Here is a 16,545-nt window from a genome sequence, read left to right as displayed (position 1 = left end):
TATCAACACATCACACCTGTTCTTAAATCTTTGCACTGGTTACCTGTTAGGACAAGAATCGATTTCAAAATACTACTCCTGGTTTACAAAGCACTACATGGCCTTGCACCTCAGTACATCACAGACATGCTCGTCACCTACACCCCAACAAGAACACTTGGGTCAACAGGCAGTGGCAACTTACTCATTCCTCGCACCAGATCCAAAGAAGGGGAGGCAGCTTTTAGTGTATCTGCCCCACGAAAATGAAACACCTTGCCTGACACAGACATGCCACATCAGCAGCCATCTTTAAAAACAGATTAAAAACATATCTTTTCTCAACAGCATTCTGTTGAACTGTGTGTGTATGTGTGTGAGTGCATGTGTCCATATGTGATTGTGTGAGTGGGTGCGCATGTGTGAGTCTAAGTGTGTATGTGCTGAAGATGACATATATGATTGTTTACTTGCACTCTTCTTGTTTTCTATTCGAATTCTAATTGTTTTTTATAGAACTATGTAAACCTGTTGTGAAGCACATTGAGTCTGCCTTGTGCATGAAATGCGCTTTATAAATAAAGCTGAATTGAATTGAATTGAATAATGTGGCTGAGCTCTGATTGGACAGTCACATTCAGGGGGAGGAGCTTATAAAGACCTGTGTGGAGAGAGAAACTTCTCTATTAATGTGTTCCTGAAAAGAGAGCACACACACACACACACACACGCACCCACACACACACACACACACACACCCACACACACACACACACACACGCACACACACACACACACACACGCACGCACACACGCACGCACACACGCACCCACCCACACACACACACACACACACACACACGCACACACACACACACACACACACACACGCACACACTCTACAGGAACCTCATCATCATGCTCTCACTCTGTGACAGAACAGATCACTGCTCTGTTCTCTTGTTTTCATACACTGAGGTCAAAGCCTCTTCCTCTTTCCCACACACACACACACACACACACACACACGTACAAAGTTGGTCTCCAGCCAAAAATCAGAGGCCAGAGCTGTTGTTTTCCTGCAGAAGTGAACCTTTTTCTTCTCAGTGTGTCGCTGCTCTGCAGTCTGACATCATGTCTTTGTTTGTGTGTGAGTGTAGCTGAGGGGGACGGCCTCGCCCAGCTTCCTGTTCCAACAAGAACCATGTCGACTGACACAACATGTTCCTCATTAAACAGATACACTCCCTGATCCTGATCACAACATCCACACTGACACCAGCAATACACTACTAATGTCAGCGTGTGTGTGTGTGTGTGTGTGTGTGTGTGTGTGTGTGTGTGTGTGTGTGTGTGTGTGTGTGTGTGTGTGTCTGTCCTCTTTGCAGGGATATCTGGTCTCTGGGCTGTGTCCTGTATGAACTCTGCACCCTGAGGCATCCAGTGAGCTGCACCACACCCACAACACCACCAGCTGCTGCTTTACACACACACAAGCTCTGTTAACACCCAGCTAATGCTAACGCTCAGCTAATGCTAACGCTCAGCTAATGCTGCGATTATTTTCAGCACAATGAACGAGCGAATGAATGAATGTCAGAGCAGTGAAACACTTCCTGATACTCGGGTCAAAACACTGATCATGAATCCAAACACGAGGAAAGTTTCACCTTTTATTGAGAAGTAACGACATGATGAACTGATGATCTACATATTTGTTGATTAATCACCTGTCTGCCTGTCCTCACCTGTCCTCACTGTCCTCACCTGTCTTCACTGTCCTCACCTGTCCTCACTGTCCTCACCTGTCCTCGCCTGTCTTCTCCTGTCCTCACCTGCAGTTTGAGGGCAGCAGTCTGCCCCAGCTGGTCAGTAAAATCTGCAGGGGGCGCTACAACCCAGTCCCCACCTGCTACTCCTACGAGCTTCGTCTGCTGCTGTCACAACTCTTCAAGGTCAGAAACTCAGTAAAGGCAGTTTTCATTAACTTATTTTTATTGAGTTTGTAGAATATATTGTATTTTGGATGCTGGCGTACACAGTCTGGCCTTAGTTTTCGGTTAGAAAAACTGCAGCTACTCCAGAGAGTTCAGTTATCCTTCTTTATTGATTCCACACATGTACAATGTCCAACTCAACACAGTTGTGGTTCCCTTGAAATGTACAAATAAACAGCAATAAATATATTAGTATGATACAAAAATAAAGTAATACGACTGTAAAATAAACAGACACATACTCAAAGAATGCAGTGAGATAACAGCTGAGGTCAAATAATACTCTAATGGCCGCACGGGGGCGCCTCAGACCGCATCATCACAATCTAACACAACTGTAACAAACGTAAATACAGTCAGATGCAGAACCCATCCGCAGCACCACACTCTCGATCAGAACAGTATTACATGTTTAGAACATGTATATGAAGGAAGACAAACATATTACCCAGCCCGTGGCAACATCCTACATAAACAATTCACAACATGGCGGCCGGTCTGGATCCACACCACGCACGTTAGAAAACCGCATAAACAACAAACAACCGATGCAAACTCACTTTGTACTCACGCACAACAGACACAAGGCGACAACGTGGACTGCCACGATCCGGCTCTGCTCAACGATGTCACAACCGAAGAGGATGTGACATCGCAGCACTCAACAGGTAACTTAGCTGCCTTCAGGGCTGTTCGGTTGTTCCATCGGGACTACCCGGGTCCTTCCGGTGATGCTCGGCTCTTCCCGTACACGGCAAAGCGGGGAAGTTTGCACAGCGTTTGTGTAATATTATAAAGTGAATGTACCATAAATACGTGTCCATAAACAGGTTAGTGTTGTTGTCATTTCACATTTAAACAACTGGACTTTTCAGTGTTAGTGACTCCAACTTCAACATCGGTGACTTGATCTGTGATGACTCGGACTCACACTGTGTCCTTTTCTGTTTAAAGTTGAGTTTAGTCGAGAGAATTTATTTCCATCACATGGGTTTCCACCTGTCACCAAACAGTTATTTTTTAACAGTTTGACAGGTTTTCTACTTTCTGAGTTCAAACTGTGTTTTTAAAGAGGAAACTGTCTGAGTTCAGAATGTCGGCCTGAGCTGCACAGAAGGAAACTTCTGGAGACAATGAGAGCTTCCTCCTGAGATAACACACACTGTAACACACACTGCTGATAACACACACTGTAACACACACTGGAGATAACACACACTGTAACACACACTGTAACACACACTGGAGTTTGTTATATCTAGTGTGTGTTATCAGCAGCGTGTGTTATCAGCAGTGTGTGTTATCTCCAGTGTGTGTTATCTCCAGTGTGTGTTACAGTGTGTGTTATCTCCAGTGTGTGTTACAGTGTGTGTTATATCCAGTGTGTGTTACAGTGTGTGTGATATCCAGTGGAGATCACACACACTGCTGATAACACACTGCTGATAACACACACTGCTGATAACACACTGCTGATAACACACGCTGCTGATAACACACACTGCTGATAACACACTGCTGATAACACACACTGCTGATAACACACACTGCTGATAACACACTGGAGATCACACACTGCTGATAACACACACTGCTGATAACACACTGGAGATCACACACTGCTGATAACACACACTGCTGATAACACACACTGCTGATAACACACTGCTGATAACACACACTGCTGATAACACACTGCTGATAACACACACTGCTGATAACACACTGCTGATAACACACACTGCTGATAACACACTGGAGATAACACACACTGCTGATAACACACTGCTGATAACATACTGGAGATAACACACACTGCTGATAACACACTGCTGATAACACACTGCTGATAACACACTGGAGATAACACACACTGGAGATAACACACACTGCTGATAACACACTGCTGATAACACACTGGAGATAACACACACTGGAGATAACACACACTGCTGATAACACACTGCTGATAACACACTGCTGATAACACACTGGAGATAACACACACTGGAGATAACACACACTGCTGATAACACACTGCTGATAACACACACTGCTGATAACACACTGCTGATAACACACTGGAGATAACACACACTGCTGATAACACACTGGAGATAACACACACTGCTGATAACACACTGGAGATAACACACTGGAGATAACACACACTGCTGATAACACACTGCTGATAACACACACTGCTGATAACACACTGCTGATAACACACTGGAGATAACACACACTGCTGATAACACACACTGCTGATAACACACTGCTGATAACACACTGGAGATAACACACACTGCTGATAACACACTGCTGATAACACACTGGAGATAACACACACTGCTGATAACACACTGCTGATAACACACACTGCTGATAACACACTGCTGATAACACACTGGAGATAACACACACTGCTGATAACACACACTGCTGATAACACACTGGAGATAACACACTGCTGATAACACACACTGCTGATAACACACTGCTGATAACACACACTGCTGATAACACACTGGAGATAACACACACTGCTGATAACACACACTGCTGATAACACACTGGAGATAACACACTGCTGATAACACACACTGCTGATAACACACTGCTGATAACACACACTGCTGATAACACACTGCTGATAACACACTGCTGATAACACACACTGCTGATAACACACTGCTGATAACACACGCTGCTGATAACACACTGCTGATAACACACTGCTGATAACACACACTGCTGATAACACACTGGAGATAACACACTGGAGATAATGAGTTGCTGATTGAACTTGAAGATGTTGGCAGATCTTTGATCTCAGGTGAACGACATAATACTGAACTCTGAGTGTAACGTTTCTCCTCCTCTGACTGTAGAGACAGTCAGAGTCTGTCACCACCACACTGTCACATGTAATATAGTTATGATCTGATATTGTTTGTAGTGTCATGATGTGCAGCAGGTCGGTCACAGTGGACGGACCTGGATGAGTCTGTTATTGGTGAAATTATTATCAGTGTCTTGAATCATTTGATAATTATCTGTAAATAATTCTGCTCAGGGCTGTTCAATACTTCAGGTACAACACAAAGTGTGTTCTCAGAATCAAAAGACTTGAACTTCATACATATTAATTAAGTTTAATAAAATAATAATAATAATACATTTTATTTAAGGCGCCTTTCAGGGCACTCAAGGTCGCCTTACACAACATATAAACAACGATTTAAAAGAGTTTACCTTTACTTTGTACTTCACTACAGTTGTACAGCTAAAATTACTAGTTAATTTTTAATTAATTATTGTAATTTACACACAAAGACACACTCTGTCTTCCAGGTGAACCCTCGGGACCGTCCGTCAGTCAGCTCCGTCCTCAGACGTCCTGTGCTGGAGAAACACATCAGGAAACACCTGGACACACAGGTGAGACCTCTGATTGGTTCTCTCAACAATCAGTGTGTCCCAGATCAATACTCCATGAACACTACTACATGATCAATACTTCATGAACACTACTGCATGATCAATACTCCACGAACACTACTACATGATCAATACTCCACGAACACTACTGCATGATCAATACTCCACGAACACTACTGCATGATCAATACTCCACGAACACTACTGCATGATCAATACTCCACGAACACTACTGCATGATCAATACTCCACGAACACTACTGCATGATCAATACTCCACGAACACTACTGCATGATCAATACTCCACGAACACTACTGCATGATCAATACTCCACGAACACTACTGCATGATCAATACTCCACGAACACTACTACATGATCAATACTCCACGAACACTACTACATGATCAATACTCCACGAACACTACTACATGATCAATACTCCACGAACACTACTACATGATCAATACTCCACGAACACTACTACATGATCAATACTCCATGAACACTACTGCATGATCAATACTCCATGAACACTACTGCATGATCAATACTCCACGAACACTACTACATGATCAATACTCCATGAACACTACTGCATGATCAATACTCCATGAACACTACTGCATGATCAATACTCCATGAACACTACTGCATGATCAATACTCCACGAACACTACTACATGATCAATACTCCATGAACACTACTACATGATCAATACTCCATGAACACTACTACATGATCAATACTCCATGAACACTACTGCATGATCAATACTCCACGAACACTACTACATGATCAATACTCCATGAACACTACTACATGATCAATACTCCATGAACACTACTGCATGATCATGTAAAGTTCACTGTATAAGATGTTCAGACTGAATACAGTTGATGCAGAGTATTCACTATAATTGATCAGATATATAGAAGTATTGATATGTTTGTTTCCTCTGTGTGTGTGTGTGTGTGTGTGTGTGTGTGTGTGTGTGTGCTCCTGTGTGTGTGTTTGCTCCTGTGTGTGTATGAGTGTGTGTATGTATATGTGTGTGTGTGTGTGTGTGCTCCTGTGTGTGTATGTGTGTGTGCTCCTGTGTGTGTGTGTGTGTGTGTGTATGTGTGTGTGTGTGTGTGTGTGTGTGTGCTCCTGTGTGTGTATGTGTGTGTGTGTATGTGTGTGTGTGTATGTGTGTGTGTGTGTATGTGTGTGTGTGTGTGTGTGCTCCTGTGTGTGTGTGTGTGTGTGTGTGTGTGTGCTCCTGTGTGTGTGTGTGTGTGTGTGTGTGCTCCTGTGTGTGTGTGTATGTGTGTGTATGTGTGTGTGTGCTCCTGTGTGTGTGTGTGTGTGTGTGCTCCTGTGTGTGTGTGTATGTGTGTGTATGTGTGTGTGTGTGTGTGTGTGTGTGTGTGTGTGTGCTCCTGTGTGTGTGTTTGCTCCTGTGTGTGTATGAGTGTGTGTATGTATGTGTGTGTGTGTGTGTGTGTGTGTGTGCTCCTGTGTGTGTATGTGTGTGTGTGTGTGTGTGTGTGTGTGTGTGCTCCTGTGTGTGTGTGCTCCTGTGTGTGTGTGTGTGTGTGTGTGTGTGTGTGTGTGCAGGTGGTGCAGCAGTTGGACCACACGCTGCTTCACAGAAACAGAGCAACAGTTAAACAAAGAGCAGCAGGTAACACTGAACATGTGACAGGAAACCACAGCTGTGTGTTTGTTGAGGACTGTGGCGCCTCCTGGTGGTCGTCTACTGTCAGCGTGTCTGTTCAGAAACTCGACTCTCCTCGATCGTATGGCTTCATCTGCACGGAGATGAGCTGAATTGGACCTGATTGGACTGATTGTGATCACGTCACATGTTGTTGTTCTGACCTGAGACTGTCCTGTTACAGAGAAGTCCAGACCTGCAGAGAGACCAGAGGCTGCTGTGAGGAGACCGGCTGCTAAACCAGACTGGAGGGTCCCACTCAGACTCTACACACCGGCCCAGTATAAAGTATTAATGACAATAAAATCATTTCATACCAGCTCACCCAGAACACAGAACTCTCTCCATTCAAGTCGTGGAGTTTCTGGAAGAATCATTGAAAAACCTCCATCCAGAGACAGAAAAGTATCAGCTGTCAGAAAATGTAAATGAATGTGTGAACTGAGCTCAGGAACTAATATGACTATAACAAGATGACATCGTCGAGTCTGCAACACACACTACAACATCTGCAACACACACAACATGACATCCTTAAACTACAACATCTGCAACACACACAACATCTGCAACACACACTACAACATCTGCAACACACACAACATGACAGCCTTAAACTACAACATCTGCAACACACAACATCTGCAACACACACAACATCTGCAACACACACTACAACATCTGCAACACACACTACAACATCTGCAACACACACAACATGACATCCTTAAACTACAACATCTGCAACACACACAACATCTGCAACACACACTACAACATCTGCAACACACACTACAACATCTGCAACACACACAACATGACAGCCTTAAACTACAACATCTGCAACACACAACATCTGCAACACACACAACATCTGCAACACACACTACAACATCTGCAACACACACAACATGACAGCCTTAAACTACAACATCTGCAACACACAACATCTGCAACACACACAACATCTGCAACACACACTACAACATCTGCAACACACACTACAACATCTGCAACACACACAACATGACAGCCTTAAACTACAACATCTGCAACACACACAACATCTGCAACACACACAACATGACATCCTTAAACTACAACATCTGCAACACACACAACATGACAGCCTTAAACTACAACATCTGCAACACACACAACATCTGCAACACACACTACAACATCTGCAACACACACAACATGACAGCCTTAAACTACAACATCTGCAACACACAACATCTGCAACACACACAACATGACAGCCTTAAACTACAACATCTGCAACACACAACATCTGCAACACACACAACATCTGCAACACACACTACAACATCTGCAACACACACAACATGACAGCCTTAAACTACAACATCTGCAACACACACAACATCTGCAACACACACTACAACATCTGCAACACACACAACATCTGCAACACACACTACAACATCTGCAACACACACAACATCTGCAACACACACTACAACATCTGCAACACACACTACAACATCTGCAACACACACAACATCTGCAACACACACTACAACATCTGCAACACACACAACATGACATCCTTAAACTACAACATCTGCAACACACAACATCTGCAACACACACTACAACATCTGCAACACACACTACAACATCTGCAACACACACAACATGACATCCTTAAACTACAACATCTGCAACACACACAACACCTGCAACACACACTACAACATCTGCAACACACACACACAACATCTGCAACACACACTACAACATCTGCAACACACACAACATGACATCCTTAAACTACAACATCTGCAACACACACTACAACATCTGCAACACACACAACATGACATCCTTAAACTACAACATCTGCAACACACACTACAACATCTGCAACACACTACAACATCTGCAACACACACAACATGACAGCCTTAAACTACAACATCTGCAACACACACAACATGACAGCCTTAAACTACAACATCTGCAACACACAACATCTGCAACACACACAACATGACATCCTTAAACTACAACATCTGCAACACACTACAACATCTGCAACACACACAACATCTGCAACACACACTACAACATCTGCAACACACACAACATGACAGCCTTAAACTACAACATCTGCAACACACACTACAACATCTGCAACACACACTACAACATCTGCAACACACACAACATGACAGCCTTAAACTACAACATCTGCAACACACACAACATGACAGCCTTAAACTACAACATCTGCAACACACACACAACATCTGCAACACACACAACAACATCTGCAACACACAATACAACATCTGCAACACACACAACATGACAGCCTTAAACTACAACATCTGCAACACACACAACAACATCTGCAACACACACTACAACATCTGCAACACACACAACATGACATCCTTAAACTACAACATCTGCAACACACACTACAACATCTGCAACACACACACACAACATCTGCAACACACACAACAACATCTGCAACACACACTACAACATCTGCAACACACACACAACATCTGCAACACACACACAACATCTGCAACACACACACAACATCTGCAACACACACTACAACATCTGCAACACACTACATGACATGTACTACATGACATCCTGTTACAGCCTACTACAGTAATACTACACAGAACTACATTAATACTACACAGAGCTACATTAATACTACACAGAACTACAGTAATACTACACAGAACTACAGTAATACTACACAGAACTACATTAACACTACACAGAGCTACAGTAATACTACACAGAGCTACATTAATACTACCCAGAGCTACATTAATACTACACTGAACTACAGTAATACTACACAGAGCTACATTAACACTACACAGAGCTACAGTAATACTACACAGAACTACATTAACACTACACAGAACTACAGTAATACTACACAGAGCTACATTAACACTACACAGGGCTACATTAACATGAACTGAGAGACATTCTGATTTCTGTGTGTAATGATCCAGTAATATCAGACAAACAGCACCGGTACCATACTCTATATACACAGTGTGAACAGAGTCAGGGTTTAACACCCTCTGATTGACTGTGTTGATTTATATCTGCTGCTGTTTGCCTTCATGAATCCACCTGAAATGTAATAAAACTAGTCAAAGTACTGTACAGTGTGCAGGTGGAAAGTAACTAAGTACATTTACTCTGCTGTCCAATGTGTTGAATGATATACAGGGTTCATACAGCTGTCTCTTACTGCACATCTGGACCTGTTATGTTTGTGTTGTACTGATATTATATGAATGTGTGATGTCAGCCTGTCCATCAGAGAGCAGGACGAGCTGCGGACAGAGACGTCACAGGTCAGAAGAACCACAGGTGAGTCAGACTGGATCCTCACCTGTGAGTGTGAATGTTCATCAGTGATCATCAGTGATGGTGTGATGACTCTGTTACTGCTGCAGGTTTGATGGTGAGCAGCCCGTCAGTCATTACCAGCACTACTACGCCCAGCTGGACGCCTTTCAGAGGAGGAACAAGGAGGACGTCCTTCATCCTCCTCCTCCTGCTCCTCCTGCTCCTCAGGAGCTGTGTGAAGAGCCTGCTGTGGAACCACACCAGCTGTGAGTGACCTCACACTCAGGGCGATTGATTTAGTGACTGTTTTGTCTGTAAATTGTCAGAAAATCAGAATTTCCCAGAACCCAAAGTAACGTCTTCATGTCTGACCAGCAGGTCAAAACTTACAAATATTCAGTTTATAATCACGAGACAGAAACATTGAAAATCATCACAACTGAGAAACTTTTGATAAAACATGATTTAAACAAATGTGCCTCAATGAATTTAACAAGAAGAAGAAAAAGTGATGAAACTTTCGCATGTGAGAATCTGATGATTAATTGATAGAGTATTGCTGATTAATTTATTCATTATTGACTGAACACTTCAGCTCCCCACACACCAGGATACCACCGTACCTCCCCAGCAGACTAGTTACCCATCAGCCACCATGTTCAGCTGACAGCAGCTCCACATGTTCATGTTGGTTTAAAGGAACAGTTCAAAAATGTGATGATTTGTTTTCTTGATGAGACCGAGATGAGAAGATCTGTAACACATCTGTCTGTTAAATATGGAGCTGGAGCCAGGAGACGGTAAGCTTAGCTTAGCATAAAGACTGGAAACAGTGGAGACAGCTAGCTCGACCCAGTTAAAAAGCCTGTTTGTTTAATCTGTGCAGTTGTTAAGTTGAGGTTTTATGAAGAAGTTATGATGGAATTTGTTTCACCTTGACCAAGCCAGGCTAGTTGTTGAGACTGTTTGCTAATGCTAAGCTAACTGTCCGCTGGCTGTAGCTTCATATTGATCGTGCAGACATGAGAGTGATAGTGATTCTCTGATCAAACATCCAGGAAGAGAGTGAATAAATGTATTTTCAAAATGATTCTTTTAGCTTGTTTTTGAAACTAATCTGGTGTTTTCAACATGATTAATCTGTGATGTGTGATCATAATGGTGTGTGTGTGTGTGTGTGTGTGTGTGTGTGTGTCAGTGTGGCTGCAGCTCGTAATGAATACCTGCAGAGGAGACATGAGGCCAACCAGTACAAACTGAGAGCAGAGAAACAGCTGGTAGGATGAAGCTTTTCATTATTATTAATATTATTATTACATGATGACTCAAACCCTGAGGGGACACAGTAACTCTACACACTTCATCAAACTTGTCACAGATGTGTTTGAAGCATAAATCGCTCCCTCTGGATTAAAAAGAATAGATATAAACACTTTGTGTTGTTGGAGATTAAAGCAGGTTTTTAATGCAGGAACATGAAAGAACAACCGGACGATCAGCGTCAGTTCATTCAGAGCAACAATACAAACTGTTCAGGAGCAGATGGAGGGAGGACATGAACCTGTGAAGGTTGAGTTCAACATCAGCTCATTAGGACAAATATAAAGTCACTGTGTCGATTACACTGACACGTTCTTTCAGTGTGAGTGTTGATGGTATTTTCCCAGCATGCCGAGCTCTACTGACCCTATAACCTCTGACCTCTGACCCTTCCTCTCTGACCATCAGGGTCTGCGTCCGTGTACAGCTGAACGCAACAGGAAACAGGAAGTGGGACAGCCTGAATACCAACACACACTTAAGGACAGGAGACAGGACGGACAGCAGGTAGGAGACACCAGGGGGGAATGTAACTGAGTACATTTACTCAAGTACTGTGCTTAAAGGTATAGTTGGTAATCCTGTTCAGAAACACTTTTTGTTATACTGGGTGAAATGGTCTTCCCACCCTGAGAGTAGTCCAACATAATGTGTTCAGAAGAAGGACTGAAATAAATCAGACCCCTGTGGCAGCTGCAGGCCTGTAAAGACTGACCAATCCCTGCCTCTCGGTCCGAGTTGAAAGAACCAATCAGATGCCTTCATGTCTCGTCCTGCCTGCACCCCCCTCTGTCCCCCCTCCTCCCTGCGCGCACTCATCACGTGTCACCGTTGCCGGAGATATTCAGCACGCTGCATATGGAGTTAGCAGGAGATCCACTCCAGGTCAGAAGGTGGCGGTAAAAGATCCGCTTTTATGTTCATCATATCGACCAATCTCTTTGCTAAATGTCAACTTTAAAATATTATCTAAGGTCTTAGCTAGGCGCCTGGAGAGTGCAATTCCTGATATTGTCTCGCCCGATCAAACAGGATTTATCCAGGGCCAACACTCTTATTCGAATTTGAGAAAACTATTTAACGTAATCCACTCGGCTCGGTCAAAATATCCTGAGGTAATAATTTCACTCAACGCCGAAAAGGCTTTTGACTGGGTCGAGTGGAACCACTTATTTTTCACCCTTCGCAAATTTGGCTTTAAAGAAGAGTTTGTCGCTTGGGTCATATTGCTTTACTCCTCCCCCCTGGCATCAGTAATTTCTAATAATACCCAGTCTGCTTATTTTCCCCTTGGAAGGGGGACAAGACAGGGGTGTCCTCTGTCCCCCCTCCTGTTTGCAATTTCAATTGAACTTCTAGCAATAGCACTGCGACTCTGCTAGGATTTTAAAGGTATACAGCGGGATGGCCTAGAGCTTAAAGTCTCTTTATATGCAGATGACTTACTTCTATACGTCTCTGAACCAGCCTCATCACTTCCCTCCATTCTAGACATTCTGAAACAATTTGGGAAAATTTCAGGATACAAGTTGAATTTGCAAAAGAGTGAAATGTTCTCCTTAAAAGCTGAAACAGATGCACCTCTTTCTAACCCTCCCCCCTTTAAAAGTATCCAAAATGGCTTTAAATACTTGGGAATTGAGATTACCCGCACTTTGTCTACTACCTTTACAAAGCATTTCACTGCTCTCCTTAACAGATGTAAACAGGACATGAATAGGTGGGCCTCTTTACCATTATCAGTAGCTGGACGTGTTAACCTTATCAAAATGATAGTATTGCCTAAATTTCTATATCTCTTCCAAAACATCCCAAATTTCGATTAAAAAATCTTTCTTTAAAACACTTGATAAAATCATTATTTCTTTCATATGGGGGAATAAGCCCAGTATCAGCAAGATCCACCTCCAAAGACCAAAACACTCAGGAGGGCTGGCCCTGCCAAATTTCCTCTTTTATTATTGGGCATGCAACTTTCAAAAAATAACCCACTGGTTTGAAGATAAACCAATCACAGGGAGGGCAAACTGGGTGCAATTAGAACTCTCATCATGCCGATATCACCTATGCTCAGTGATTTGTGCAGCCTTGCCCCTTGTTTGTAATAATTTGTCTTCAAATACAATAGTTAACCATTCTATAAGAATTTGGGCTCAATTTAGAAAACATTTTGGAATACGAGGTCCTTCTATCCTCTCCCCTATTAAGTTGAATCACATGTTACTCCCTCCTGTACAGACCCCACATTCATCCAATGGTTTGATAAAGGGATCAAATCAATTTGTAACTTGTACATAGAAGACACATTTGCGTCTTTCTCACAACTATCCCAAGCCTACAATCTACCTAAAAACCATTTCTTCCTTTACTTACAGGTTAGAAGTTTCGTACAAAAGACGTTCCACTCATTTCCAGATAAGCCCACAAAATCACATACAGACTGTATTCTAGAATTGAAATCAGACAGTAGAGGACTGATTGCCCAGACCTATGACCTCATTCAGAAAACTGACCCACACTCCACTGAAAACTTAAGGAAGGCCTGGGATTCTGACCCTGGAACAGTTTTCAGAGATGATCAGTGGAACTCCGTCTTAGATCTGATACATACGTCATCTATGTCGGCTGAACACGGCCTAATCCAACTGAAAGTCGTACACAGGGCTCACTTTACTAAGGCTAGGTTGGCAAAGATTTACCCAAATCTTGACCCACTATGCCCCCGATGTAGAGGCCAACCTGCAGACTTAATGCACATGTTCTGGCTATGTCCGAATCTTTCTGCCGTTTGGAAGAATACTTTTAAAGCTTTCAGTGAGATGTTTGGAACCCGATTAGATCCCGACCCGATCTGTGCCCTCTTTGGTGTAACACCTGAGGAATCTCGAGCTGTCCTACCGACTAAAGCTCATGTTGTCATAGCTTTCACTACACTCCTTGCGAGACGCTTAATCCTTTTCAAATGGAAGCAACACACACCTCCATCCTTTTCTCACTGGGTCAAAGATGTCATGTATTTCTTAAAGTTAGAAAAAATCAAGAACACACTTAAAGGGTCTTCCCAATCATTTCTCAAGGTATGGAGGCCCTTTCTTGATTATTATGACTCATTACAAGAACCCCTTGATAGTGAGTAGGCTCGAACACATACACAACCCTTTGCATTGGTGGAATGCACCCTCTCCCATTATTTCATGTTTGTATGTATTTATTTACTTTATTCTATCCTTTTTTCCCCTTTTCTTTTCTTTCCTTAGTTTTCAGTTGGTTGCTTATCCAAGGTCCAATTCCTTAAGTGTGTTCTGTAACCTGTAACCCTATGGGTGAGTGAGGGGGTGGGGGGACGTTAGGTGTGTGGGTGGAAGGGGTGGGATAAGAAGGAAAGGGTGAACTCAATGGGTCAATGTAACTGAAGAACTACGCACCCTATGTTTTGGAGATGACTGTGTAAATTGAAATAACATGTACATGTGCTGTATTCTTGTGGGGTAAAAAATTCCAGAAAATCAATAAAACAAAAAGAAGGTGGCGGTAATGCACCTAACAGCTGTTTGCCAACAGCCATAAAACAGCAGCAGAAGAAGAGTTAGCACAGTTAGCAGGAGAGAACAGTGGCAGAGGACATGCAGCTACAGTAGCTCCAGCAGTGATGCAGAGGCTGCTGTCTTCCTGTTGGACAGGTAATTATTTGTTTTGCTTCGGGGGGATTTGTTATTTTCATGAAATATGTAACGTTAGCCAACTTAGCTACTTGTGTAGCTTGTATTAGCCCGATGCTAACGGCTCTCCTCTGCCCTGCTGACGGACTGTCTGATGGGGGCGGGGCTTTGGACGGAGCACTGACGGGAGGGGGAGAAGGGGGCGGAGCTTAGACGAGGTGCCACTTTCAAATCTTGCTAGCTCTCCAACATTACCAACTACACCTTTAAGTACGTGTGTGTGTGTGTGTGTGTGTGTACATATGTATACAGGAGTACCTCCGTCAGCTGGATGTGATCAGACATCAGTATCATGAGGAGATGAGACAGATGAAGCTGAGAGCTGAAGCTCAGGTAAGTAGGACCTGTGTTACACCTGAGACTGCAGCAGACAGAGACGTCTCATCACACCGGCTGAGTGTTAATGTCTGATCGTAGAAGACATCTCCTTCATCCTGTCATCTACTGCATGCTGTTCAACAACGTATGTAGAAGGGCCATGTTGGAAAACTGTCAAGTGCTAAAAGAAATTCCTCCGCTTTGTTTATTAGTTTACACAAAAAATACTGAAGGTTCTCAGTGGTCCAGGTCACAGTAACTGTATCGTAGGCAGCTGGACTTGTTTCAGGTCCTTGAAGAGGACGAGAGGTGAAACGTCTTTAAGAAACATCCAGTTGCCGTTGAATTTAACCAGAGTCAAACTCCTTGTTTGTGTTCACATACTTGGCCAGTAAAGCTGATTCTGAACACTTTAAATTCTGTGTACAACAAAATACAGCAAACAAACAGTGCTCCTATTTAATCTCAGAAGTAGTTTGTCAGTTTGATTTTCATTTTAAACTTTATAATGAAATTAGAGTAGTTTTATAGACTAATCAGCCCACTAATAAAATGAGCACAGGGCCAGAATGAGGTTGTCACCGTGACATCACAGGAACAACAGTCACTTCCTGCTGGATGATTATCACTGTGAAGTTTAAAGATGAATACGATCGACAGGTTGGACTCATATCACGCTCCTGTCAGCACTGACAACAACA

At 43.0% G+C, this 16,545-nt stretch overlaps 1 protein-coding gene across 3 annotated transcripts in view; it reads left to right on the top strand.

Moving 5' to 3' along the window:
- The window catches only part of LOC311263080 (serine/threonine-protein kinase Nek5), a 30,143-nt gene that overhangs the window by 9,370 nt on the left and 4,228 nt on the right, over positions 1-16,545 (top strand). For all 3 annotated transcript variants that reach the window (XM_084362946.1, XM_084362945.1, XM_084362947.1), the window contains exons 8-17: positions 1,368-1,422; positions 1,821-1,934; positions 5,331-5,417; positions 7,022-7,088; positions 7,306-7,409; positions 10,447-10,508; positions 10,595-10,753; positions 11,686-11,764; positions 12,216-12,314; positions 15,779-15,859. In XM_084362946.1, the coding sequence (XP_084219072.1) occupies positions 1,368-1,422; positions 1,821-1,934; positions 5,331-5,417; positions 7,022-7,088; positions 7,306-7,409; positions 10,447-10,508; positions 10,595-10,753; positions 11,686-11,764; positions 12,216-12,314; positions 15,779-15,859 (907 nt within the window). The remainder of the gene's footprint in view (positions 1-1,367; positions 1,423-1,820; positions 1,935-5,330; positions 5,418-7,021; positions 7,089-7,305; positions 7,410-10,446; positions 10,509-10,594; positions 10,754-11,685; positions 11,765-12,215; positions 12,315-15,778; positions 15,860-16,545) is intronic.

The sequence above is a fragment of the Pagrus pagrus genome, assembly GCF_965226575.1.
Source record: "Pagrus pagrus genome assembly, chromosome: 9".
Lineage (NCBI taxonomy): Eukaryota > Metazoa > Chordata > Actinopteri > Spariformes > Sparidae > Pagrus > Pagrus pagrus.
The sequence above is the reverse complement of the archived record's forward strand: the minus strand, read 5'-3'. Positions and strand labels throughout refer to the sequence as shown.